We start from the raw sequence: 25229 nt of genomic DNA, 5'->3' as shown, positions 1-25229 counted from the left end.
GCCATTTTAAGACTTTTGTAGACTTTGAGGCTATATCATTTTGCAGTTTTTGTTATCACGGACATATTTCTTGTAAAAAGTGATTAAATATATATAAATCTAGCCTAAGGATACATTTTTTTTCATAATGATTCAATGGAAAAATAATCCTGTTGAAAAGAAAAAAAAATGGGAATTTGTGCCATTTTTGGCCAGATTTACCCCATTTCTGGCCCAGTCATGTGTCAGTTCTGGCCATCAAAATTCATCAAAAATAAAAAGCAGGTAATTCAAAGTAATAAAAAGTTTATTCGAAAATCGCATATTTTACGACCAACAGTCTTTATTTAGAGAAAAATAGCTAACATAATATTGACGACAAATATGAAATATAATATTTCAGCTTGAATTAAAATTACAATTGAGGATATCAACATTAACCTATACGAGGTAGATATCTATAATATTATAATGACCAGTCTTGAAAGGTATTCTTATAATTATCTCTAGGTATGATGCACATTCGTTGTTTAAAATTAAATAACAATATTGGCAACCTATCTTTGCAATAAAGTAAACAATTATAGCCTACTTCTTATTAATTAGGTACACTTGTGATAACACTTTTATTTGTATTTGCTTATTAAATTTAAGTTTATGCTTAAATTAATATCAATATAGTTCTAAATCACAAAAAAATATTATATAATACTTAATCATATTGCAGGTAGGTATGCAGTCTTTAATTTAAGTACTTATATTTTAAGATTTTATAAATAAATGTTGGGCAAAAACTTTTCCATCTCAGTAACTTTAAACGCAAAGTCGTTCGAGGTACGTTAAAATCTCTACTAGCTGTGGCAACGGGCATCCCATTCTTTATTGCGTTCAAAGCTAATGTTATTTTATGCGGTGAGTACTGGAACAATTTTCTTTTCACGACACCGATTTTTTTAGTATTTGGCTTCGATGGAGACATTATAATCGTAACTCTGGAAATGAATAGATAACTTATATCAAAACAGCTAAGTAATTAAGTTGAAAAATCACGATAAAAACTAAATGGCCAAAAGTGGGGTTCTACGAGCACCACTTTTGGCCAGTCATGTGGCCAAAGATGGGAAAATTCATTAATTTCCGTTCCACTAGTGGCCACCTCTCATACCTCACTTAATAAACAAATAGCGATAAAATATCATTAGTACCACTTAGACAGTGTATTATTTATGAAGGATTAACATAAACATTAAAAAAATATGAAGGATTAAAAAAATAATGATTGATTACTCACCCGCTCGCCTTAGCTTTTTTGCTAAGACTTAAAACAATTGACGATCGTGAAAAAATAATGACTTGTTGGATTGAAGTGAAGTTTGACACATCAAAGCGGTCAACGCTATCAGTATTGCCAATATTAGATATTTTTATTCCCGTAAATCATAGAGTAATATATTTGTCTTTGCCTTAGTTATAACGATTTGAAGTTCTAAATGGCCACAAAGGGGTCGGTGGCCACAACCGGCTCACCTGCCCTATATGTATTGTAGGTAGGCAGGTATTATAAGTACTTTTAGTACTTACTTAAGCATCTGATTTATTCACTTATTTTTATTCATAACTTATGCTTAAAACAAAAGAAATGTCACTCGATACTTTCTTTAAACAAGTACTATGATCAAATTGGATTCACCATAGAGTGGAAACCTCAATCATTCTTCTATAAGGCAAAACGTTTCTTGTAAAAATGATTTATGTACCTTTTTTTAGTAAAGTTAAGACCTTTACGAAGCCACTGACAATGCCGTAAGCGTGGCCAATTATTGGTCAGCAAAAATTTAGTTTCGATCGCCATCGACTCGCAAAGAAGAAGAAGTTAATTAATACAGGGTGTTCGAGAAATCGTAACGAATACTCAGGGGGATGATTCAGACCATGATTCTGAGTTAATATCAAGTGAAATTTTTTGTCGCAAAATTCATGATATTTTTTTTATTTTGTAAATTATTTTCAGTTCTATACTTTTGGGACGGAAAATTCCACTTGATATCAACTCCGGATCATGGTCTGAATCATACCTATCTATTTTGGTCGAATATTTACGCGAGCTAAGAAAAAAGTAGGCCGTAAGAAAGAACGAGAAGTAATATGTATTAGCTCGTATTATAATTAAAATGCTCTGTTTCTAACAAAACAAATAAAATTTAATTTCATTTTTTCAGTATTCATGTACAATCTTCCGTAATACGTCATCAGTTTCTTTTGAACATAGCGTTTATTTCGTCGCAACTTTTATTACGAAATCGATTTTCATGATCGAAATGAGCCCATTGTTGAATGGCTCTGTATAAGTTGGAACCAGGACTCTCTGTTCCATCTCTCTGAATATCGCTAGCACCAACCACATAATAGTCCGGGTGTAGGAACCCCATCTGCACACCTGCATTAAGCAACATATGCGCTCTGGTTTGTTGTAATGCAGTTACAGAGCTATGTCCTATTAACTCTTCTCTATAGTCACCTAGAAATAAATAAGTTTACTTATAAAAAATATCGCAGATTTTCCTTGTTTTAAATTAAATGTTAGATTTGAAGCAGATTGTAACAAGCCAGATGGTTGGTTTAAATATTACTTTGGAAGAATAAATTATACGGTAGTAGTAAGTATAGCGTTATCACAAGATCTGTAGGTAAGTACTAAAAATTAGAAGGTGAGAAGATTATACCTAAGAAGCCGATCCCGACGGAACACCGATTGTAAAACTGGGTGTGTGCGCCTTCTTTACGCCAGCCCCGGCCCTCGTACACTCTGCCATCATTTCCTATCTGGAAGTTATACCTGGAATTTTTTAACATTGGCATCTGTAGAAGTAAGCATTTGGAAGTTTATGTAATGGAGCTTAAACAATTAAGCACCAACCAAAGCTGGAACAATCCAGGTATTTACTATTGGCATAGAAGAGGGCGTTTGGTCAATTTCAAAAACATTGCAAGGACTTTAGCCTATTCGGTCCCATTGATTTATTTATTTATTTTATTTAGATAACCAACAGCTTATAAAACAGAACATATAATAAAGTATTTAACAAACCAACTTAAGCTACTTAAAGGTTACCCTAGATAGGTTATGCAGATAGAAAAGTACATTGTCATTATGAGCAGACTTGTAGTAGTAGTAGGAAACAGTTTTTATATAATGATATTTAATAAATTAAATTGATTATAGACTCAAAGTTGTGTCGGTGTGAGTTTGTGATCTGTATGAGGTGAGTGTGTATGTAAAGGTGTGAATATGTGTTTGAGTGGGAGTGTGAGTGTGGTTGATAAGTGTGTAGGGTGTAGTTTAAAGAGAGAACGGGATTACTTTACTTATAGTTTAGAATTTAGAATTTTAATAATCTGATTTTTAAAAGCAGGTTTATTACTATTAAAAATGTCAATATTTGTGAAATGTTCATTATATTGTTCACAAATGCGTTTAATGGGGTTATTATATGCGTACTTGGTTTTCGTAAGACTGGAAGCAAATAGCTTTGTGTGTCTTGTTCTGCGGTTAGGTGTGGAAAACTTAATTTCGCTGAGGAGTTCAGGTGAATTCAGACGCCCGTGAAGGATATCATGCAATAAACATTGATCCAGTAAAATTCTACGACTAGATAACGGTTGCAGTCTATACTCATGACATCTTTGTTCGTAAGTTTGATTGTAGTGTTTAGATTTAAAATCTAGATATTTCAAGAACTTTTTTTGCAGAATTTCGATGGCGGATATATGTTTTAAGTAAAAAGGAGACCAAATCGAGCAGCAATATTCTAGAACACTACGAACATAAGAAAAATAGAGGAGTTTAATACACATGATACTATCAAGATTGCTACATGCTCTTTTAATAAAGCCCAGTGACTTATATGCTTTGTTCGTGATGTAATCGACATGGCTATTAAAAGTTAGTTTAGCGTCTAGGATTAGTCCTAAATCCTTAACTTGTTCAGTTCTATGAATCGGGTAATCACTGATACAATATTGATACTTCACTGTTTGAGTTTTTCGACTGAATGTGATTATCTGACATTTGTTTATGTTAACTGTAATACGATTAGTTGAGTAATACTTTGTCAGCCGGTCTATATCCTCCTGAAGTTTTATGCAGTCTTCTACTTTCTTTATGTTTAGAAACACCTTCTTATCATCCGCGTAAAGAAGACAAGACGAGTGTTTAAAGCATGTACAAATATCAAAAAGGTAGGCATTGTACAGCAACGGCCCTAAATGGGATCCTTGGGGTACCCCTGAGGTTATTTTTGTAAAGTTTGATTTGTGACCACCAATGACAACAGATTGTGATCTATTTCGAAGATAAGACTCAATCCAACGCAGTAGGTCACCGTGGATTCCTAGATGTTCAAGTTTGCGTAGCAGGATGATGTGATCCACACGATCAAAAGCTTTCTCGAAGTCAGTGTAGATCACATCAACCTGCCCACCGGCATCCATGTTTTTAAGTGTGTATGTGATAAACTGTGCCAAATTACTATCTGTAGATCGTCCCTTTATAAACCCGTGTTGAGTTGATGGTACTTCATTAGAAATTATTTGATATATATTATCAAAAACAATTTTCTCTAAGATTTTTGCGAAGATATTTAAAATGGAGATAGGTCTATAGTTCTCAGCCTTTGTTTTTAAACCTTTTTTGTGTACTGGGACAATGTGTGCCTCCTTCCACTTATCTGGGAAGACACCTTCAGCGAGAGACCGATTAAATATAATATAAATTGGTATTGTGAGTGAATCTGCGCAACTAGCAATTAACAAAGGAGGAATACCGTCACTACCTGGACCCTTGTCGATTTTAACACTTTTTAGTGCCTTATTTACTTGTTTTTTGGTTATTTGTAACTTACTTATGGTTTTATCAGATGTAGTTTGGGGTAGATCGTAGAATGAATAAGACGTAGCAGAGGTAGCAAATACACTCTGGAAGAAATCGTTGAAAGCCTGCGCAATTTGTGGCCCATCAGTAAAAGTGTCATTTGCATAAGTTAATTTCGAGGGATAGTTAGATTTATTTTTGCGTCTAGATTTAGTATATGACCAAAAATACTTAGGATTTTTTATTATTGCCTGCTGAACAGATTTTATGTAGTCACAATAACATGAACGTTGAACGATTACTGCCCTGTCCCTTAGTAAAGAGAAAGTATTATAATCTAATAAATTACCAAATTTTTTCCAACGTTTATGAGCAGCCATTTTATTTTTATAGATTTTTTTGAGAGGGTTTGAGTACCAAGTAGGCCAATTACTAGCTGAGAAAGGTCGCTGGAATGGTACTGTGTCAGTTATTACACGATACAATTGATCATAAAAAAAGTGAACGGCATCATTAATATTTTCAGATTGTAGATGAGCCGGCCAGTTAATATTGTTGATAAATTCATTAATGGCTTCAAAGTCAGCCTTTTTATAATTAAACCTTTTATTCATACTATGTAACAACGGAGGAGTACAAAGGTCTAACTCAAAGCAGAATGAGGGATGTGCTACGTCTTCTTTTGTAAGTGGTTTATCACAACTTATGATTTCTGTGTCTAAATTTGTAAATAATAGATCCAAGGTGTTGTTGGATGAATTTTTAAGAGAAGAACACTGATTAAGGCCCTGTAACGCTAATTCACTAATGAGGTGAGCGCCTTCCATCTGTAGCTCAGTAGAACCTGTTTTAATCTGTATAGGGATATTTTTCTGCCAGTCTATGTTAAATAAATTGAAGTCCCCTATAACTACAAACTTATCACTACTGTAAGAAGTTAATTTGTTTAACATTTCATTATAAAAGGTTTTAATATCTACGGCGTGATCGTTGTCCGTGCGATTGTGTTTAGAGTTTTTTCCTGGTATATAGGTTGCAATTATGTGAAGGTCAAAGTCTAACGGGTCGACGGAGGTACCATTTGTGTAAGTAATGCGTGTATTTAGAACGGTTTTCGGGATTGTTACCCATATAGATTCAAAGGGGCCGGGCGGGTTCCATGTGTCTAAATGTACCGAGTTAAATTCGCGTTTTATAAGTACCATCACGCCCCCTCCCCGTGACTTACCCGTTTCTGATTGAGAGCGATCTCTGCGATGCACCGAGTATCGATTATCACAAAATTCACTATCCAAGATATCATTAGCCAACCACGTCTCGGTTATTATTAGGATGTCGTAACAGTTATTAAGTAGTTCTAAGTAGAATCTATCAGTCTTAGTGCGAAGACCTCTTACGTTTTGATAGTAAAATGACATCATAGATTGATCGAACGTGAAGTAGTTTTTTCTGTACAGATATAATAATAATATGATATGATATGCAGTACAAGAATAAGAATTGCATTCAGAAACAATACAGACATACGTATATACATATTGTATTCACGTGTACACTGTCCCGGGTGCGTTATTATAAGCCTCAGCTGATAATGAGTGTGATTCATACGTCTCCTAGGTAATAATAAATTATTATTGAGAGTACAGGTTACTAAAAGACTAACAGCACAGTGAATAAATAAGCTTGTAGGCAACAATAACAGATTAAGGAGATATAAGAAATTATATTCGAAAGGCGAAATAAACGCATTATGCAATAATAATATTAGAAAAATGTATGAAGCTATGTGCCGTTCCTTCTTTAATGTTGTGAGTGTGTGTATGTGTGTGTACGAGTACGTGGTGTAGGGTATGTAAGTGTGTGAGTCCACAATCGATAAAGTAAAGAAAAATAAACGAATACTGGTTGCGAAAATAAACACATTTTTTGTGAAGTTGAAAACTAGGAATGATTTATAACTTTTGCTCAAGAAAATAGTCTTCACTTTATTTTGATTAAATCCTCTTCGGTTCCAATATGGATATGAGGTGATGTGTCGTTCTTCCGTACATATATTTTGCAGTTTTTTATCCAACAATACTTGTATTCCTTTGAGGCAGCTTTGTCGCGACAGATTTTGAATAGCTTCTTGTTTTCCGGTGTGAGATGGTCGTTAGCGTAAATTCTTTTTGCTTCGCCCGAAAAACCAAGGGTAGTCGTAGTCAGATTACGTTGCTTACGCACAGATGCTATAAAGTTGTCCTTTGTGAGCCGCTTCCTCATTTTCACAATTATGTTGCGTGGTTGACCCTTGATAGGATTCATTGGTTGCACTCTGGTAATATTATCAATATCATCTGATTGGAGAGGAATACCAGATATTGTAGCCAAACGCATCACTATATCAGTAAGATTTTCATTGCGACCTTCGGGAATACCTTGTATCTCAATGTTTAATTGACGAGCCCATTGTTGTTGTTTTGAATTTTCTCGACGTAAATTCAAGATTGTTGCGTGCATTTCAGATATTTTAGAGTCTTTTTTTTCAGCCTCAGAAGCTCGCTTTTCTAATTCAGATACCCTGTTTTTTGTTTCACTCAGGTCTTGATCTGTGTGTTCTAGCGATGCTTTTAACCCGTCAAATAATGTGTTCAGTTTAGTCAACTCATTCTTCACGCCACAGTTGATATTTTCATTTATGAGGTCAATCTTCTCGTTTTGCTCCGCTCGCAAACAAGTTATTGAGTTTTTAACGTCATTAATTGCATCGAGTATTGTAGTATCCATAATGTTAAACTTACGTTTGCGCGGCTGCGTATTAATATTAATCGGCGAATCCTCTAAGTTTAGAGTATTAAGGTCCGGGTTTGATTGACACTTGAGATGCGATGGCGGCGATGGGTGATTAGCCATACCTCAGTAAATCGGTCACCAGCACAGGGCAGAAAGAGATGAATTATTCAACCGATATGCACTCGCGGGGGTGAGCGTTCTGCGCGGGGAACTGTTGGCACACTAAGAACGGCACAACTGATAGATTATATCACGACAATAAAATAACATATTAAAAGGACTATAGAGTTGAAAATCGATTCCGATAGTTAAATATTTCTCAGTAAAATTTTACGACGCGTCTGCTCTCGACAAGGCTCGAAAGAATGAATATGATTGATGGGCATAGGCCCTCCTAAAATCGTTCTTATAGGAATTGAGGTCGTCACGCGGTCTGCCTCGATTTCTGTACGCCCACCTTCAGGCACCCAGTTGAGGGTCCCGTGCCCATCACTCTCGATGCATCCGAGAAACGTGTTCGGCCCAGTCTCACTTTAGTTAGGAGGACTTTACGAGCACTATGTACATTATATTATTATATAGTACATTACTCACGCGTACTTAAAATGTCCACCCTTACCCATAGGTACAAAACACCACTAACAACAATCATAGAAAGGTCTATTGATGTCTGTCTATAGGTATTAAATTACCTACAGACAGATATTTTTTAATTGTATAATATGCACTTCATACTAGCGCAACAAGATAAAATGGAATTACGCTTCCTCTTGTGGATGACATAACTAATATACAATTATATGTGTCTTATCAGTGTGAAGTAATGAAGAATACTAAGAAATCGACTTGTTGCTATGAATGGGGGACAATTAAGTACTTACGGGATATCTCTATGTTTCACTTTGATGTAATAGCCTTGTATGTTGCGCAATACTGAGGCACATGAGGCGAAACGATGGCACTCGCTACCGGCGCTGTGCTGGATGATGACCAGCCGGAGGGGCTCGAACACGCTGTCGATCTCATTCGTGTAGGAGTAAGGCTCAGCTAGCCACATCTCACGCGATATGTTCCATGGAGCTGCCATTAAGTATGTTCAATTATTATAATTATTTTTTGGTGATGATGTGTACAATTAATACAATTAATGTGTAATGATAATACTCGTAGTCACGGTGTTAAAAATGTATATGTATGTTGTTAATGAAGCATATTCTTTGCCAAATATATCCAGTCATGATAATCTTAATTAAAATAAAAAGTGAACAACAAATAATTATTAACTGTCTACGTAGCGATTTACGAGTTATGAGGGAACAGACGTACATACACAAATACTAATTCATATTATTATACCTATACGTAGCGGTCAAACACATAACCCTATAAACTACTTATTTTGCCAGTTATCATCCGAGTGACGCATACATAACATTACTAGCGCGCAGCGTGAAAACCCAGCATTGTGAAGAGCAAATGTAAATTTAAATTATCACTTTAAGTAAGTAAGTAAATACGTTTGTATGACTTGTTCTCGACTATTTTAAGTTTCCTGTGAAAACGTTATTTATCGCTTCTACATTTAATCCACTTAAATATTTAATCTTATCTGAAATATATGTCTATAAGTACTTATCGAAAATTAATTATAAACAAAACAACCTAAACTGGAATAAACTAGTATGTATGGCATATGTATTTATTACCCAAGTCGTACTTAGCCAGACACATACTGTATGTGGAATCCAGTAGTAGGTGTTGTAAAAAGCTTGAAACGGCCTAATGTGGTGAAAAAACGTGAGGACACAGTGAGTGCGGTTTGTCGTAGTGAGTTTCGTGCGAGTTCAGATGGTTCCGAACAATCCGGTATCAAAAACATAAACAAGCGGCAGAGAAAGAGGGTAGACAGATATGTCTGCCCGTAGAAAATTATGGATCTACCTACTCCACTCGAATCTCATCAGTCATCCCGTGATCATGGCACTTGCAACAGTGTCGAAATATCGGGAGTCTCATATCCCCATTTAAACGCGGTAAGAACCCGTTATTATGTGCTTTAATTATGATAATAACCGCGTAAACTTAAAACAATGTATAAACAGAGTCTAAATACATACTACTCAGATGACTAAAATTAAAGTATAGATGGAGTGGAATCTACAGATGCAAGTTTATGGGTAGGACTTGAATTGGGTGGGTATATTGTTTGTATGAGTCCGCAGGTGGCAATAAAGAATTTGCGGCACTATACACCATAAATCATTCACAACTGTGTTTTTAAATGCCAGTCGATATAATTAACTAAGAAAAAAGTGCACTAAACCACGAGTTGAGGTTGGCCATACAGCGTAAGATTTCATGAATTGAGTAGCATCGAAGGTCGCACCAATTATCTCTAGCTAATAGTGGCTATAATGTGTGTCCAGCGCGCAGCACAGCGCTAGTGTTATTTGGTATTTTAAGGGTTTCATCACTTGCTGATAAAAATACTGATACCTCATCCAGAAGTTATTCGACAGATAGCAATGCAGCTATCAAGCACTCATCCGGTATAAGCGAGTTAGTATATATTGTACAGCGATCTGGTCGAATATTATCGCAAGATATGACTTCGCACAGGCGTAAAGATCCAGTGTGAGTATGTCCAATTGTGAGTAAGTATTATTGAACGGTTTACCGAGGTGGCTCCAAGTGTCTTCTAGTGACTTGTATTTCTGCCCACCTCGGAAGGGATAAGGGCGTGAACTGTGTCTACAGGTAGAAGTAGTTAATGCCATTTGCGGCAACAATAAATCACTTAAGAAAGAAAAACACTACCTGCATATTAATTGAATAACTTAGAAAACTTTTTGTTTTTTCTATGTAAACAACAAGTGTAAGGGGCCGTTTTCCTTGCTGCAGTACGGCCCCTGTAGTATCTGTATAATGATATCAATAACCAGCTATATATACTTAGCATAATAGCGCAAATATTTTATTTTTGTTTAGTTCTGTTTGTAATCCTTGTATGTTGGTGTGTTTGTATACATACAGGGTGTTAGTGTCATTGTAACGAAAACTTTGGGGAATGATTCAGACCATGATTCTGACTAGATATAAAGTGGAATTTTCTGTCGCAAAAGTATGGAACGGAAAATTATTTAAAAAACACTAAAATTTTCATGAATTTTCCGACAGGAAAATCCACTTGATATTAACTCAGAATAATGAGCTAAATCATCCCCCTCAGTATTTGGTACGATGTCACACTAATAATACCCTATCTACTTGTATGGCTACTTGTATGTACTTGCTTGCACAGGGTGTAGATAAGTGACATCGTAACAAATTCTTAGGGGATGATTTAGCTCATTATTCTGAGTTAATATCAAGTGCAGTTTTCCGTCACAAACGTATAGAATCAAAATAATTTTAAAAAGCTCCACTTGATATTAACTGAAAATCATGGTCTGAGTCATCCCCCTCAGTATTCGTTACGATGTCACTAACACCCTGTATATTCCCACCTGTGTCCGGCTCCTCTTCGTTGGGTTTGGCGATGACGGTGAAGTAGACAATGAGAAAAATGCACAGGATGACGAGCAGCGACGCGATACTGCACAACACTCTTTCTGCCCGCGTACTGTTCTTCACCAAATCCCAAAGGTACCGTGGACAAGACAAGTCTGCAAACAATAATGTTCCTTTACTTGTCCCGGAGGGAACTAATCACAAAAATCACTTTGTGTCACCACACCAGAGCTGGTTTTGTTAGGACAATGCAGGCTGATCACCCGATTGTCCAAAATTATTTTCCGAGATGATCCGTACCAGAAGGTACGTTAACCGGTTACTACTTACTAATGTAAGTATGTAGTCGTTACACCAGTCAAATCAGGGGTCTTTGACGACTCAATAATAACACCCTGACACCAGGATTGATGGGGTTGGTAATCCATCTCATAACCCACTTGATAGAAGAATACACTTGAGTTGCACGACTTTGGTTCTAAACTAAAGTACTACGATTTGGGATGAGACTCGTAGTTACAGAACATCACATTAAAAACGTAATTAAAAAAAACCGATTTCTAAATTATGTGTTATCAAAAGTACGATATAATATTTTGTTGAATACCTACTAGAAATGTTTGAATACTTTCTATGTAAATTCTGTAGTCGGCGCGGCGCAACCAGCAACCTTCGTTACCTGCAACTCCTGCAATTGCACCATCGTTTGATTGTGGGTTGAACATTTAGTTCAGCTGTCTTTCTATTTCCGCCGACTTCAGAATTTCGATTCTAATATAGTACCTGTAATACCTACCTGTAATAAGTACCTATACTATAATAAAAATATTATTTCTTTTTTTGAACAGATTTTGAAGTCGTTTTATTATTTTTATTTGTTTTTAGTTTAAACTCGATTAGGTAACGCTAGAAATATTAACTACTTACTTAGCACTTTTAAGGACAGAACGTTCAACGACGTTCTGATTCTGAGGTGTCATACTACCTATTATGAACAATCAATGACCCATGGTCTCTGTCCGTGAAAGGGTTATCTAACTAAGAAAAAAAGGCAAAATATTATTATGTTAATTACCCGAATTGGGCAATTGCAACAATATTACAAATATGATTTCATTACAACCTCTTTTTAATTAAATCGGTTAAATATAGAACTATTTAGTTATGTAATAAATGTATGTATCTCAATTTATCTGAGCAATCATTTGGCACTATTTACAGACTGCATTGTTTATAGTTAGGTATAAAATAGAGTAAGATAGTAAGTAATTTTAAGTATCTAATAATACTTTCAGAGGATCGGTCATTGTGGTGACCCTTTGGAGCAGTGGACGATTTCCGGCTGATGATGAAGAATTACTAACTCAGTCTAAATTCTGATTGTACCTACTATAGATGGCGATCAAAACATGCGGGATGTTGTGTTATGTTCAATAATTCTTGTGAAATTTTCACTGGGACTCCTGAACTGCTTAAAAATTCCCCCCTTAATTTTCAGTACTTATTTGATAAACACATAGGTTATTGACATCTATTAACATATTAGTGCACTTATAATAATTTTGATATGGTTTGGTTTGGTTTGTTTGGTATCTATCTATAATAAAGCATTATTCACGCTTTATTGCATTAAATATACTTACTTAATAACAATATAAGCAAGCATGGGTTCCTCAGTCTGTCTACGTGCTATATATCGGACAGCGCTACGTTTCAAAGGAAGCGCGGTATTGACAAGGTTTTCCTTGTGTTTTACCTTTAGCCGTCCTTCGACCACATAGGTGGATACAATGCAAGTACCTTTATAGTCACATTCGTCGGGCATTAAAGGAATCTTTTTATTAGTTATGCTTGAGGCTAATATTTGCTATAATTTTGCTTTAAAACTTATTTATTTTATCATCCATTTCAGAATGGTCAGGTTATTCTAGGTTAGGACATTCCGTATGTAGTAAAGTAGGTAAAGGCCATAGAATAAGGAATAAATATATACAGGCACAAGAAATTTGATATGCCTAGAGCCGTAGAAACTTCTTTGCGCACCCTGGAACATAACATAACGTCGCGCCTGCATCACCGAACGGATAGGCAGAGGTGTGTATGTATACACCTACTCCTCGCCAGCTGTTTTTAATCCCATGTAATAGGGGGCGAGTCTATTGCCATTAACCGGGATAAAATCGTGGAAACCACTTAATATCAATGATCCAATCATGAATGATAAATAATTCTCACCCTAGAATACCAAAAATATATTTATTGTAACGTCAGTAGTTAGTTAAACTGCTACGGCTACCCCTTAGGTAAGTATATTCCTAGCTAGGTAGATATGCAGGTGCGTCAGTGTACTGCGGAACGGAACGGAAGGCGATTCGGGCAACCACCGTTCTACACGCCCTATCTATGGAGTAATGAAGGCGATTACTCCACCGACAAGAGCGCAGCTCTTAAATAAAGAGAGAGATAATACAGGGTGTTAACCTCCCTGGTCCAGTGGTTGAGCGTTGTGCTCACGATCCGGAGGCCTGAGTTCGACTCCCGGTCATAAAAATAGCTTTGCGAACCCTAATTTGGTTAGGACATTACAGGCCGATCACCTGATTGTCCAAAAGTAAGATGGTCCGTGCTTCGGAAGGCCCGTTAAGCCGTTGGTCCCGATTACTACTTACTGATGTAAGTAAGTAGTCGTTACATGAGCCATATCAGGGGCCTTTGGCGGCTCAATAATATCCCTAACACCTGACACACAATAAGAAGAAGACTCAGCCGTTAGGGATTTGATTGTTTGACGTAAGTAAGCAGGTATTTGATTTTGTGAGTAAAACAAACAAGTAGGTATATCTCATTATTTAGGTAGGTACAATCTTTATTTTCTTTTTGTAGGTACGTATATAAAATACAATCACATATCTTTTTGTCGGTTCCTGAATAAATTATCAATTTATTTCTAGATTCCGGACAGCGTATATTATAGGTACATTATTCATAAACGCCGCTCTCACAATTATAAAATTATGATTAATTGTGATCAATTATGAACATAAAATACATACTTAATACATGTTGGACTTGTTGTTCCTCGAGTTTTAGCGAGTCATTTGTTACATTTTTAGTGCAGTAATATTTTACATGTTAGTACTTTACGCTATACTCGTAAGTGTGGTTCCATTCGGGTTGGATGGTCAGGTGGTCGCTTTTGCGAACTGGAATAACGTCTGGTTAGGTGGGCGGATAAATAGAGATAAATTCTAGGAAGGTGACGTGAATAAATCCTAACCAAGTACATGTATTTAAGTACAAACGTAGGGGAAGGCTGGGCAAAGTGAATACCCCGGGCAAAGCGAATACTCCCCACTTCTCCTAAAATATTAGATATTAATTCAACACACCACTACTGTTACGTCGGGCCATCTTAGTTTAATACGCGGAGTGGAGACTTGTGTTTTCGTAAATAAAAGATTGATTTTACGCGGTTAGTACATTGATTAATTCTCCTATATTTCTAGTTCTTGATTCTTAGGAATGTCTTAATTCAGTAAAGCGAATACAATCGTACTTTTTTATTTTAACTGCAGTTGATTATTGTTACTGATGTTGGTATTTGTAAGAGCAATAAATAAAGACTAATTTGTGATAAATATTTTGTTTTTGTATTGTAAACCTTTTCTGCTATAACCTTAAATACCTTAAGGTATCCACTATGCCCGGCCTTCCCCTACTGGTTTTGATCCACCGGTTTTATAGAGACATAAACGTAGTGAACGTGAAACTAGGTAGGTATTACTAAATTGTCACTATTGCAACGGATCCTCAAACGTATAATTAAGTGGTGGTTATACGTAATGGTTCGTGATATGATGTACCAAAATACAAAGCAACAGTACCTACTTTTAAATTAACTTTGTTCCCTGACCACGGGCTCGATCGCTAACATTGGATATCAAACACATACTATGACGTATATGCTTGATATCCAATATTGCAGCGATCGATCCCCGGTCAATAAATTTTTCAGTCTTACGTTCTATCTAATTAAAGCCTAAACATAAAAAATAATATCTATGATATACTTAGGTATATAAATAAAAATGCGTAGGTTTACCCTCGAGACCCTCGTGACTCATGTTTCGGAATGATATCTGGAAAAGCTAATATAAGGAGCTACAAGTCCGATCACAGCATCCTGGTGCCGCACTATGGATCGAAAAATGGCTTTCATAGACATAGGGATTTAAAAATTTAAGTGGCGGTTTTTTTGCTGGATATAGCTTCTATTACCTATTACTATATAGGAAAATGATACCCGAGTTGATTCCGTGCAAAAGCGGATGAATTATAATTTTTTTACGAAAAATTTGTATGGAGCTACTATGAAAAATCCGATTATCTCGAAAACGGCAAAAAAAACCGTAATATCCTGACAGATGGTTATCGTACCAATTATTTATGATTTTTTGACATAACTCATATAACGGTTTGAGATGCCGTTTTTTTTTAAAAAAATCGTCAAAATAAAAAATATTTATTTTTTGTTTAGAAACGGTTTCTTTCAAGTAACACAGGTATTTAACAACATTATAAGACATAATGGCATCACGCCTGTATTCCTGATGGAGTAGGCAGGGGTTAAGTATACCCTTGTAAGTATAAAAATGGCTTTCATAGACATAGGGATTTCAAATTTTAAGTGGCGGTTTTTGTTGCTGGATATAGCTTCTATTACCTATTACTATATAGGAAAATGATACCCGAGTTGATTCTGTGCAAAAGCGGATGAAGCGGATGAAGCTTGGGTATACTTAACCTCTGCCTACTCCATCAGGAATACAGGCGTGATGCCATTATGTCTTATAATATTGTTAAATACATGTGTTACTTGAAAGAAACCGTTTTTAATCAAAAAAAATAATATTTTTTATGTTACCGATTTAAAAAAAAATGGCATCTCAAACCGTTTTATGAGTTATGTCAAAAAATCATAAATAATTAGTACGATAACCATCTGTCAGGATATTACGGTTTTTTTGCCGTTTTCGAGATAATCGGATTTTTCATAGTAGCTCCATACAAATTTTTCATAAAAAAATTATAATTTATCCGCTTTTGCACAGAATCAACTCGGGTATCATTTTCCTATATAGTAATAGGTAATAGAAGCTATATCCAGCAAAAAAACCACCACTTAAAATTTTAAATCCCTATGTCTATGAAAGCCATTTTTCGATCCATAGTGTGCCGTACTACACTACTGGGCGGACTGCAGTGTTATGCATACCTTATTTAAGTAGGTACCCAATTCCTGGCCCCACTGATTTCTCCCTGTTTATACACTTGTTTTCAAAATTGAGGAGAAAAGCCATTTACTAGTAGTAACCTTTATGATTAATTGTGTATAAACTTTGTGGTAATATCTTCTGAAGATATGGCCATATCTTCACTTACCCACTATCAGGTAAGATTGTGGCGAAACGCAAACCTATTTATAATAAAAAAACGCTAATCACAATCTGCGACAAAGTCTTGATATACAAAGTTTTTTTCGTTGTAAGTAAATATAAAGGGAATATATGGCTTCTGATAATGAAACATAAGAGTAAAATTTAATTTAAGAAATAATATCTAAGTACTTTTACAACTTAACCTATAGTTACAAAACTCTAGGTTAAGTTGTAATGAGATCGTTTTGACAGAAAACAAAATGCCACATTTGTAACAGATACTTAGTAGAACAATCGTATCTCACATGTAATGCCAACGATACAAAAACTTAATGTAGGTATGTACGTAATTCTTTCACAAATAAAACCTACTTACATTAAATATTTTTTAAAGTCTGCGTATCGATTTTAACTTTTGTTGTCAATACACTATTTTATCGCTATCCTAATTAAACAGATAAAAAGAGGAAGATCCTGAATAAAAGAAAGATGCATTAATATAGCTAGGTAATTATATTTGCCTTTGGTCTTGGTTTCATACAAGACCATTAACCCGGCCCCAGGGGGGACAGAGTCATCTTCTCTGCCTTCCACTGGGGCAACTCCTGTTCAGCACGTCCTTGTCGTTCGGCGCCTCTTACCTCAGTAGGCAGGAGTGAGACGGTGGTTGATTTCGACTGGGGACCCAGACCTACGGGGTATAACGTAGAATCCTTGCCCAGGGATACGGGTGAAGACCTCAACGGTTGCAGAGGCGAAGATGGGAGCCATCGGTACGGCAATGCAGGATGGAAGGGGCAAGTCACAGGGACTATAACCTGGAACCTGAGGAGGTCAGCAGTAACTGTCAGTACTATTCAGAGTCGGAGGACAGCAGTCCTAGTATGGCTTTGTATACTTTGGGCGCCATCCCACTTGCGTCAGACAGAGTACTGCGGGGCGGAAGGCAAGAGGGAAACCACTGCCCTATTTTTCCCTAAAAAGTAGCATGGAAAATGCTGCACCGACAAGAGCGTGGCTCTTATATTGATCATGAATTGTATTTTCTGAAATAGCTATGTTAACTTGTCAAAAATAATATGAGAAAATACAGGTTCATCATGGATAATATCATATTTATCAACCTCAAATAAATATTTTGAGGGCCCATAGATCCCCACGTTAATTTAGGATTTATGACGTTCGACAAAAAAAAATATAACCAAATGAAGATATTTTGAATTTTTAATCTCACTCTGGGCTCTGCCCACCCCATATGCGACTACGGGTGTGAGTTTATGTATGGATCTTATTGTCGCTCAAAAAGGTATACTCGTATTTCTTAACCTATTATCTCATTGGTAAATACATAATAAAGCTTATTTTTTTACTTAGTATCTATCCTTGTAATTTGTCTCAGTAGTGTGAAACTGCATAACTAAATATATAAGTAATTAACTCCAGCGAACTTAAAAGCTGGATATAATTGTGTAACATAATATCAGTAAGTATCACCCATAATTAATAAAAAAATGCGCAAGGCAGTTTAAAAATTGAGATTTTTAAATTACTTCCAAAACTAAAGTTTCTTCAGAAGTATCTTTTTAGACACTTGCTAGCATTCTCATTACGCCAGTGCTCGAATTTATGCATTTTAACCATGATATTCGGACCCGGAGATACATTATATGTTAGTATTTGGCAGTACCCGTACAACTCGTACGCGGGGTCAAGGACATTATCGTTGACCAGCTGTTTTAGGAGCGTGCGGACATTCTCTATCTGTGCATCGTCAAGAACAGACTGTCTATAATCGCCCAAAAACATAACAGAAATCATTTTAGAGTTCCAGCCAGGAATAATTGCACCTATAACATTCGCGCCTCTGCCTTCAAAAACGAGCCCGGTGCCACCAACAAGATAGTTAGCGCTAATGTCACCGAAACGTTCCAAGTGATCCCTCTGAATATTCCGTACTTCAGTGATACAGTCACGTCTGTTGTCGCAGGAGTTCACAGCCGAGTGTCCAAATGTGACGTATTTAACAGGCAGACGAAGGAACTGCATTTTGTAAACAGATGACGGTGCCAAGGCCTGCCAATCCGGCCGGCGCAGGTACCACGTCTCGTTGAGACCTAGCCAAAATAATTAAACTTGAGATTTTGTTCCATAGTATGCAATTAGTAGATTAACAACAAGCGGTGAAGATAATTACCTATGTCGATGCGAGTCTGTGGCACAAACAAGGCAATACATAGGAAGTAAATGCCAAGCCCGGAGGCGACGACGAACGCCCAGCAGACGCAGACGGCCACGGAGCAGCGCAGCCGCCGCGACTTCATCGGCGACACTAGCTCAAGACCAAGAAATCGCCCTGAAACACCAACCAAGGACCACGTTAAGTCACGATAATTGACACATAAATTATATAAATGCATAAGTACAAGAAGAACTGACTGAAAAGAGAGCCCACGTCGATGAAGTATCGAGTAATAAGTAGCTATCATTTATTAATTTACTTGAAAAGACGGGGTAACGGCAGAAGAAAAAGATTATACCTAAACATCTTGGTCATCAGGAAAGGAATGGATACCTATTCGTACTTGGTAGGAATAGTAGGTAGGTACCTACTTAATAAATAATCTAAAAATAGATTTATCGTAAGTAGATACCTATGTAATAAATACAGTACAAGAACTACATTACCGTAGTTGTTATGAACAACGCTATTTTATACAATAATAAAATGATATTGTGTTTAAGTTAAGTATATAAATGTCGTGACCAGATCATAGAATTGATCATTTCATGATGTGCTCGATCATTTCATGAAATAGAATATCATTCGTTGGCCACATCATGATGTAGTTTGGCCAGATCAATGAACACAAAACGTTTAACGATATGAACAACTAAATGCATGATTACTTCATGATATGGCCAAACGTTGGCAATCATATCGTAAAATTAGTAACATTATCCACCGATAGTGGCGCTGGTGTCGATTATATAAAAAACTTGATTGATATTATAATCGATGAATCAATGTTATTGTTCAATTTTCCATATCAAATAGGTAAATAATTTTGAACCTAAGAAATTAATCGACTTTTCGCATTTTTATTACACCACATAGCATGGTCACCTCCTACATTAACGATATGGCCAAACGTTGATTGGTATATCATTAAACGTTAACGTTTCAACGATATGGTCAACTTAAGTTGGCAATTTCATGAAATATGACCATTTCATTAAATGGTCGACCACATCATGAAATTTTACGATCTGGCCACGACATAAATAGTTACTACTATAATACCTAAGGTTTGAGAGAAATAAGTGGGTTCTTGGCAGTAGTCTTTTATCTTTGGCTGTATAATAGGTAATAATGTAAGTCATCGAGATACACGGCAAAGTAAAAAACGCACTTTGTATGGGTAAAATTATAATGCCTCCAACACCAATAATCCGTACGTCTGGGCTGGTTTAATTGTTTCTATGACAACTAGAGCAGGGGGGTTAAAATGGCCACATCGAAGCAATTCATCTAAGAAAGCAATATTGCTTTCTGACATTTGTTTGCATTGCGCACTTACTTTTATATGCGCAAATATCAAAAGATATTCTGGATCTTAGAATCGAATATAGGCAAACTTTTCGTCTTGACTATCAACACCAGTGATCTATATGTCATTTGAAAGGTCTTTTGATTCAGAATAAATGTGTTTCAGGCGGCGTCGCCGGGAATAGTTGCTCTTTAGAATATGTGCCGAATTTTACGTTTAAGAAGGAGGCATTTCATACCAATCGAACTAACACCGCTGCCCTATTTGTAATTTTAAAGGTCTTTTGATGTAGATTAATTGTCTCTATATAGTGGCTCTCCGAGAAAAGATAATACACTTAAGAAGATATTCCGGATTGTATTTTATATTTTCGATTTATGAAAATCTTCGTCTTAGCTATTAGTTTATTTCAGCACAAAATTCGTACAATCTTTCTGCTTGTATTTTATTAGTTCCTTCATCATCACCCTAGCGTTTACCGTTTATAGGTCCGGATTTTTACAGAAGCGACTGTATGTCTGACCTTCCTACCCACGAAGGGAACACCAGCTCAATTACAAGTTATGTCACATACCACGCATTTCTCGGGAATGTGGGTTGCCTTACGATATCTAAATTCACTGCTGAGCATGATAATCATTTATAAATATGAAAAAGGCCTTCACAGTGAAAGTCAAGCGTTTTTCCAACGGCTCCCTAACTGGTACAAATGCATCATAGCCGGTGAACGGATATAAACATGGAAGCATTTGTGGCGTATGACAAGGCTGAATAATGTTGTAGTCAGTTCCGAATAAAATGAGTCGACTCACGCTTGGCCATAAGTCACCCCCCCCCGCACCTCACTTCTCTCTCTTGGTGAAAGGCTTGCTAGGCGACAGGTGTGCTTTTAATTCGCTCAGAGATTTTTATATAATTTATGTGTGTAACCTTCTGTACTGTATCATAATATATCCGTGTGTGTTGATGAACAATAGAGGATATACCCATCCAGTTCGGACTTTTATTTATAAAAGGAGGCCCAACTCCTCCTCATTGGTGACCCCGACGTGATTTGAACACCAACACAAAAAAAATGACACAACCAAAATCGTACCGCGAGGGGCTTCAAAATCATATCGTAATAGGTACTGTCTGTATGGTGCTTATGAATTTGCGCGCGCTTTTTGTCATTTTATTTTATTTACGAAACGGCGTAATATGCTAAACAGCGACAAATAGCGACATAACAGTAACGAGTATGAAGAGACTGCTTCCTTATTTATTAACCGACTGCGGCGAAGGAAACGGGAGGCATAATGTGTTTCACCTCTTTCACGTATGTACCTACGTGTGTATCCACGTCTGTTACCAATTAACTGCTAAACACAATTAAATTCTGTTTAGAATATTGTCTTAATTCATACTTTTTAAACGTGATTTTTTATCCGCAGTCGGTTTTAGTTTTTAAATTTATATTTTTATTTACGTTCATCGATCATAGCAGATATCTAGATATTAAATAAGCAACTAGTGTATGTCTAAGTACATCGCAGTGCTGCGGGCATCTACATTATATTGACAAACAATATTTAATCTTGAATTTATCTGTTTAGTTCACCGCTTGTAACCCAGGAAAATTGATAAGATATGAAATAGGTGCATTAATGGTGTGGCGTTTCACTGGTGTATAATGGCTAATTGAAGCTATCGTGCTGCTTTGACAAGAGAGTTTATTATAACTTATTGTAGATCGATTGTACCCACAGTACCCACTGTACGACTATAATTAACAACAAAAAACAACGCAACATACAACACAACAACAACAATTATACAACTATAATTATTTTGAAAAAATACCAAAATGAACATGAAATCTCGTTAGGGACCTAAAAATAACTTTCGGAAGCAGAGATAGCCAGAGGCGCAGCGTAGAAGAAACAGAACAATGACACCAATTCGATCGAGCGAAGGTCGACGACTAAAATCAACATTTTTAACATAGGCCTTGGAATCGTTTAAGTTGGGTGTGGAATTGAAACGCATTGCAGTACCTACGCCAAATATCGTCATTAAAGATAGGTATGTACCCACAATACACGGCGTCATAACATGAGCGTGTTAAGATTGTGTCCGTTCCAGTAAAGCCATAAAATACTTCTTAAGTAAGTATATGAATTTGTGACTTTTGACATTTCTATTGATTAACTATCTGCAAACCGGTAAATCACTAGCGCTCTAGCGCGTAAAGTGGCAGCTACGATCTCCATGGCAACTAAAAATAATCGCTCACAATCGCTTCTGTTCCGCATATTTATGTATGAAGCATGGTTGGCCGACAAGTCTGTACTACCTATAGGCCGGTCCATCTTTTTGTAAATATGAAGAGCAGGAATCTTTTTGCAAAAATCTGAACAATTTGCCATTTTACAAGGACGCGTCGTTTCACCTACGCAACTAGAGTCGTAGTAAGACGTAAACAAGTAGTGATTTATAGATCTTTGTCTAGCGCGCAGGCCGAGTGCAACTAATTTTTATCACAATGTCTGCGTTTTTTTATAAAATGTCCTGTCTACGTAAACTCTCTACTTACTACTTACTCTCTACTTAGCATAGAGGAACGCCTGCGTATCCTTTCCCATGTTTCTCTAAGTGTTTTATAACCGTGTTTGATAAAAGTGACAATTAAAATAATATAGGGCTCGATCTCACCAAGACGAAAAGAGATAAATTTAGATAATTAGGTAGAGGAAATGTTAAAATTCGGAATGATAAAGGAGTCGAACAGCTCTTATGCTTCTTCAGTAGTCCGCGTAGAGAAATTAGTAGCACGTTACACATCACAATACCCATACTTAGTTGCTTATTTATTGATGGTAGATCTGTTCCGTCATTAAAATGATTATTTTACTTGGGCAACTGGTATACTGTAATAATTATATTGTAGTTAATAAAGTTTGCTCGATTTATGTGTTAACAAAGAAAGTTTGATTACTATGGAAGAGTAGATAGCGATTCAATGTGACCATTGCAAAATAGGTAGATACATTCGCGCGGCTTGATAATGAAATTACACACAGTAAACACACACATTTATAGCATACGCAATAAACACACACGACAGACTAAAATAACATATAAATAATATTAAGTATTATCAATTGAGAAAATCATTCGTGACGATTTTAAAAATCCGTGGTAGCCCAGTTGGTAGAACGCTTGCCTCTCACTTTGAGGGCGCAGGTTCGAATCCAACACAAACCTAAACCAAGGATTGTCGAATTTGTATTCGAATTCATGTTTGGATCATAAATGATTATCACGTGCTCAGCAGTGAAGGAAAACATCGTGCGCAAACCCACATTCCCGAGAAATGCATTGTCGGAGGTATGTGACCTAACCTGTATTGGGCTGATTTTCCCTTCGTGGGTTGGAAGGTCTGACAGGCAGTCGCTTCTCCAGACTTGACGAATCTTCAGGGTAGGTAAGCGGACCCTGTGAAAAACGGGATAATGCTAGGGGGATGATGATTCGTGACGGTTTTGATAACTTATTTAATTTGGTTATAAAGTGTATGTAAATATTTAGTAATTAACGACCTACCTACGGAGTGTAATCTATAGCTACAAGATTCCGTACCGTATTCCGATATCGTACGACATCAATCAATCAATAATACTTTATTGCACAACAACATATACAAAGGACATAAACATACGAATAAAACATAAGCACAATAGGCGACATCGTACGATATCGGTTAAGTATTTCATGTAGTGACATACATTGCTATATTTTTAAAAATCGTAATTGCGACGAAATTCTGATGTTATATTTCAGAGAGAACACATGCTTATCTACTAATATGACTTGACATAATGTTTTTATCATTTGCTACTTGCAGTACCTATTAAGGAAAAAAATAATCATTTTATCAATAAAAATAACTTAAAAGATCATTCGCATCGTTTATATTGATAAAATGAAGTCTGGTTAGGTACTTGAATTCTATAAACAGCCTATACAAATAGGTACATAACCACCATAGCTTAGCACAGACCTCCCATTAATCAACCGAATATACAAATATGGACTACGGACCTTACTCCACCTCGCAGCAGCGTGAAGCACCACTGCTGGTTTTGATGAGGGTATTTAAGCTAGGAACCGTGTCTTCCAAAGCACGGTACATCTTACTTGTTCGGTATAATGTCATAACCAAACAAAGAACAATCACACGATAAGATTTAAAACTAGTGAAAATACCAATGTTTTAGATCTTATTTTATTTACCTCGCAGAAGCTGATCATCGAAAATTACTTTGTAACAATTACTCGACTTAGGCCTTAATTCTGACAAATAATTAAGTGGTTAGCAGCGAGCCGTCAAAACATACACACAGGAAAAATAAATAAAAATATGTGAATAAGTCACGATTACATGTGGTTTTCCTCCAAGTTTTTTATTGTTTGAATAACAGTACAAGACTATAACATGAAATAATAAATCTACTTCGAAACATAAGTCTGATTAGTCGAATAAACTTGTTTCACTCAGCGTGCCGCATTAAACAAATCTGCATTAATGTATATAGCTGCTTCCAGGAAAACGCTTGCGCACACAGTGAGCAAACAACAACCAACGCGCGTAGACACTACTAATTTCCTTAAAGTAAAACGCTGAATCTTAAGCTAAATAATTGAATGATCTTACCTTTAACAACTTCATTGCTGTGCACCGTCTGGGAAATTGAGACGAATTTGGGCCCGATGTGGCATTTAGTGGAGTTGTGAATGTTGGAGATGGTGGGTTGAAGAGCAGCGGTGGATGTGACCTGGTCTCCGATGACAACCACCTCGGAGCCTGAACTGGCGCGGCCATGACCGTTGTGGCTTGGTCCTTCGCCATCGGGCCACATGATTGTTGTCAACTAGACATATAAATCTAGATGACGTCAGAGTTTGTTGATAAACGTGTCTCGTAGAGGCGACGGCTCTCTGTGTCGTTCAGAGCGCGACTAACTTCATTTCTTGCAAACAACTCTGATACTCGTAAACTTTGATAGTCGCCATTTTAGCATGAGTACCGATATTTTCGTAAAGAGGATGTTTGAGTGGTGCAGGGCGCGT

At 36.5% G+C, this 25229-nt stretch overlaps 1 protein-coding gene across 1 annotated transcript; it reads right to left on the bottom strand.

The window, feature by feature from the left end:
• Window positions 1-268: 268 nt before the first annotated feature.
• On the bottom strand, window positions 269-25143 carry LOC126380603 (peptidoglycan-recognition protein LF-like). Its single transcript, XM_050030134.1, has 8 exons — window positions 24814-25143; window positions 18764-18922; window positions 18141-18683; window positions 11128-11286; window positions 8503-8701; window positions 2703-2815; window positions 1271-2497; window positions 269-971 (listed from the first exon to the last, which is right to left on the bottom strand). Exons 1-7 carry the CDS (start codon window positions 25016-25018, stop codon window positions 2229-2231), a joined length of 1647 nt encoding a protein of 548 aa, XP_049886091.1. The 5' UTR covers window positions 25019-25143; the 3' UTR covers window positions 269-971; window positions 1271-2228.
• Between the last annotated feature and the right edge of the window lie 86 nt (window positions 25144-25229).

The sequence above is a fragment of the Pectinophora gossypiella genome, chromosome Z (assembly GCF_024362695.1).
Source record: "Pectinophora gossypiella chromosome Z, ilPecGoss1.1, whole genome shotgun sequence".
Lineage (NCBI taxonomy): Eukaryota > Metazoa > Arthropoda > Insecta > Lepidoptera > Gelechiidae > Pectinophora > Pectinophora gossypiella.
Note: the sequence above shows the minus strand (reverse complement) of the source record. Positions and strands in the feature narration are given on the sequence as shown.